The 4,575-nt window shown below is 33.9% G+C and overlaps 1 protein-coding gene across 1 annotated transcript; it reads left to right on the top strand.

Moving 5' to 3' along the window:
- Positions 1-3,784: 3,784 nt before the first annotated feature.
- Positions 3,785-4,283, top strand: LOC110933897 (blue copper protein-like). Its single transcript, XM_022177098.1, has 2 exons — positions 3,785-3,953; positions 4,042-4,283. Exons 1-2 carry the CDS (start codon positions 3,785-3,787, stop codon positions 4,281-4,283), a joined length of 411 nt encoding a protein of 136 aa, XP_022032790.1.
- The last annotated feature ends 292 nt before the right edge of the window (positions 4,284-4,575 follow it).

The raw sequence follows: 4,575 nt of genomic DNA, 5'->3' as shown, positions 1-4,575 counted from the left end.
GACACGATTGCACACTTCTCCAGATCCACTAATTTCCTGAAATACATGTAGTTTGAAAAATCAACAAAAGTTAAGCGAGTTCATGTAAAAGTGAGTATGTATAAACCTTTCATGTATGAATAAAAGTCCCTGGTAAGTAGCAATAAGGAAAAAGAGATCACCAATGTGTTGCAAATCCACTGGTATGTGTGAAAAGGTGCAGGAAAACTCAAACCTAGCAAATTTGTTTCCGGGCTTCGGCAGTAAGACACAGTCACCTCTATGGGCCGCCCCGGCCTCACGGGTGTGGGCTCGCTACACCCAAATAGATCTATCACACATGTGTCCCTCGGGCCTAACAACGTGAATTAATGGCCTTAAGTGTTATACCCACCCCTCACATGATCTAGTAGTAAAAACCCTCCCTACGCTAACCATACCATGTAAATATATGTTTGTAATATTCTTCGCATGTATTTCACCCCCAAAGTATAAAACTGAAAACAATAAAGAGAAAAGGGGGAACATGAATTCACAGAAGTGCGTCTCCTGAAATAGAATCACCAATCCCAACTCGGGCTGCTACGCGACGACCTACACGTACTAATGCCTATTAGCGGATGGGCCGTGCCTTGGCTTAGGGTTTAGTGTTCTGAATTGCGTTACTTTGATATTATACTTGTTAAAATAATAATAATTATTTTAACTTAACTTTTGTTTTTAGGAAACATAGTTAGGCAACTATTTGGTATCCACACTTCTCAAATATTTATATATGTATTTCCTTCCCAAGGATGAGGGTATTTATACATGTACTTTTGTAATTCCGAAAAATATATTTTAAGTCCCACTTAGAAAAATATATTTAAATTACTTGTCTTAAAACATCTTAATTCAAAATATATATATATTTCCTAAAAATATTATATTTTACTTCATAAATTTTCCAAAATAATATTTTACCAAAAATATACGTGTAAAAGTATTTCTCTGAAATGTTACATAAGTTACGTATTGCAATAATAATTGCGTAACTAAAATATTTATTTGGTAAGGGTCTTGGTATTATTTGGAGTTGTATTTTCATGGTATACTTGAGTTATATTATTTTACCCTAAAGATAATATAACTAGTTCACAAAGTAAACAAATAATCACACAAGAGTTCTAGTATAAAATATATATTCTAAATATATTTATCAAATTTTATTTACGAAAATCAACCTCCGGCACTTAGTATTTTTGTAATAAAAATCATGACGAAGTTTATTTTGAAAACAGGGTTAAAAATATAATTGTAAACACTTACTAGAAATATATTTTCTAAGTGTTGAAATTTTAGAAAAATTTCGCGAGAGTTTCCTTTGTAAATGGAGGCGTCCATGCTTATTAGCATATCATTTTCTTTTCAAAAATTCATTCAAACAATTCTCAGTCAACAACATACTACCTTTATTTACCAAACTAGTCAAAAACAAGCATAAACTATAAACTCATGAACTTGAATATTTATGAAAACATGTAGTAACATACTAGTACACTTAGTAAGTCTTGTTACTTTCCAAAATGTGATTAGTTCTTTAAAAAAAAAAACTCATTTTTAAAGAGGTTGAATATTCACAACTTCTAGTCATATTTTCTAAAAATACTTCTTTGTGAAATTTTCTTATTACACAAGTGTTTCCACATTTGTTTATCCACTAAAAATGTGTTAAGTTTATGTAAGATCCAAGTTTAACAAAACTCATACTTTTCACTTGGTTCTTTTGAAAAACCACTCATAGATCTTTAGATCTACAACATTATAACTTACGTTGATCTTTATTTTTCAAGAAAACTTTTATTTATTCAAGTTCATAGTTTATGTGTGGATGATTCCATCATCCTACGCATCTCTATTTTCTCATCTTGCTAGATCATGTTTTTAATCATGATCTAGCAAGTCCATATGATGGTCCATACCATTTCTAGTAGCAAACAACAATCGATAAGCATCACAACATAGGAATATCATGATTTCTTCATCATTTTAACTCTACTTCATCACAAAGTAAGTTTATGTCAAGACTTTGTTTATGGTTCTTTAGAGCTCTTATCATTTTGATCTTTAAACATCATTAACCACTAAAATGCAAGGATCTAAGATCTTACCACTAGCATAAGGCTAGGGGAGTTCAAGAGTATAAAAGTGATGGATAAAAGAAGATGAAAGAGGTCCTTGAGCTTCCGAACACACCAAGCTTGTTTGTATGATCTCTAACACCCTTGGATGCCCTTAGAATGATTGAAGAAGCTTGAGTGATGGTGGTGTTGGTTGTGGTGGCTCACGGCCGAACACACAAGGAGAGGAGGGAGTGAGAGTGAATTGAAAGTGTGTTGTGAAGTGAGAGAGTGATGGACTAGGAGTTTAAATAGAAATCTTCCAACACTTAATTACCCAATAGATAAAATGTCTCTCAAGTACCATGCATACCCAAATAAATTAATCAAGAAAATCATGGGTGGGTCACCCATGGTGACAGTGGCCACAGGGGGGGGTATAGGGTTGGGTTTCAACAATCTAGTTAGTGGTTTGGTTATAATCCAAGTGTTTAGTTAGTGTCTTATGAGTGTTATTAAATATATAGTGTGCTAGGGTGTTTGGGGACCCTAACTAGCTTAGAAAAATATAAACAATGTATTTGGCAATATTTTTGTGTTTCGGGTAATGTCCGGTTGTCCGGTTGGGTGTTGTCCGTTAAAGTGCTTAATTAATCCAAAAGGTGTCTTTTACAATACTTTTAGTGACACTTTTAATTCCCAACACTTTGGAAAGTATCTAGGACCATTTTGTCAAGTTTTTGCACATTACTAGCATAATTAAATGCTGAATTTTGTTATTAAGTGCAGAATTCTGCATTTAGAATGTGTTTTTTGGCACTTCCCGACACTAAAACTATCACCTAGTGACGCATTTTTATGGTCCTCACTTCCCTACACTCCCTACTAGTGTAGTATTCTATCTCTGCCTCATACTGGCCTCAAAAACATTGTCTGTCTAGGTGCTGGCATTGTCAGCATGTTTTTTGTGTTATCCGCTCACTGTGCTAACTGTGCTTTGTGCATCAAGTTTGTCACTAAAGCTTGTGTATAAATTAAATGTGATGCATATGTATGTATGTAAAAGAAATCAGAAAGCAGTTTAATCACAGTTGTAATCAAGCACAGTCATTAAGCACAAATTATATATTAATTAATTGTACGGATACCTGAAATTGTGAGGGTTGTCACATTGTTCATTATTAGGGTTGGCACATTAGAGACATTAGAAACGAATTAGGTTGTTGATTGTTTGCCATTCAAGGAGTTCGTGTACCAGACGATCTTTATGGTTGTGTGCGCTTTTCAATCAATACCATCGACTTGTTCTTCATCTTCTACATCGTTTCTTATTATTCCGTGACTTGTTTAGGTGTTTGTGATATTCGATTGTAGTTTTCTAGACTTACAATTGGTATCAGAGCCTAAGATGTCTTTCAAAGGCTTGCTTTGTCTGGAAATCATTCGAAGAACAAGAAGAAAAATTTAGCAGATTCGAAGAACACCAAGAACAGTTTTGAAGAATCAAGAACAGTTCAAAAAAAAAATTTCGTATTTGATAGAAGGTCATACGGTTTTCCCAAATTTGGAATATTTAAACGTGTTATTAGGCAAGAAAATAATGTGTCCATCAACTCTAATGGTGCATAGAATTTATAGCATGCTTTCCTTCTGAATATATTGGAAGTTGAAGTTGTATTCTAGAATGAATTGAAATAAGAACCAAAATGGCTAACAAAACTTTTGGCATCTTCATCCTCATAGCAACACTAGTGGCTCAAGCTACTTGGGTTCGAGCAAAGGAGTTTATAGTTGGAGACGATAAAGGATGGGCCCCGGGTGTTGATTACGATGCTTGGATCAAGGATAAGGAAATTTTTCATGGAGACAAACTTGGTATACATTATACATAATTTGTTGATAATTATGTATGTCCTGAGGCAAGCTAATTAATTTAACTAATTGAAGTATATTGTTAATGTAGTGTTCAGATTTGAAAGGGAATCACGTAAGCTATTTTACATGACTCAAGAAAAGTGTAACGCTTGTTGTCCTAATGATCCACTTATGGAGATGTATCCTTGTGGAAATAATTGCCTAACCTTAATGGCTATCGGCAAGCGTTGTGTTATGAGCACCAGAGAGGATTGTCTGAATGGAATGAAGCTTCTCTTCGAAGTCAAGCAAGCTCCAACATTACAAGAATGTAGAGACACAATAATCTAAGCTTTGAGGATTGCATGTCTTAATTGTGTCTTTTTTATTTGTTGTTTGTTAACAATTGCTCATATGGACCAGGCATATATGAAACTGATCAATAATTATATATATCATGATCGATACCATTTGTTAAGTTCTATCTAAATAACAAACAAGAATGATTACTACGATCTGATGTTTGTAACTGTTGCAAAACTGTCACAAGTGCTCTTTTGTGACTAGTTTCCGCGTTTACCGAAATCTTGGTTGGAACTGAATTTGTGATTGTTTTTAGCAATCAAATGAAGTTTCATCTCAA

This window comes from Helianthus annuus, chromosome 4 (genome assembly GCF_002127325.2).
Source record: "Helianthus annuus cultivar XRQ/B chromosome 4, HanXRQr2.0-SUNRISE, whole genome shotgun sequence".
Classification (NCBI taxonomy): Eukaryota; Viridiplantae; Streptophyta; class Magnoliopsida; order Asterales; family Asteraceae; genus Helianthus; species Helianthus annuus.
Note: the sequence above shows the minus strand (reverse complement) of the source record. Positions and strands in the feature narration are given on the sequence as shown.

What these genes read in the sequence shown, in the direction of transcription:
- LOC110933897 (XM_022177098.1), top strand. Translation starts at nt 3,785, where the DNA reads ATGGCTAACAAAACTTTTGGCATCTTCATCCTCATAGCAACACTAGTG. An exon ending in TTTTCATGGAGACAAACTTG is followed by an intron (nt 3,954 to 4,041) that starts GTATACATTATA and finishes TTGTTAATGTAG; the next exon opens with TGTTCAGATTTGAAAGGGAA.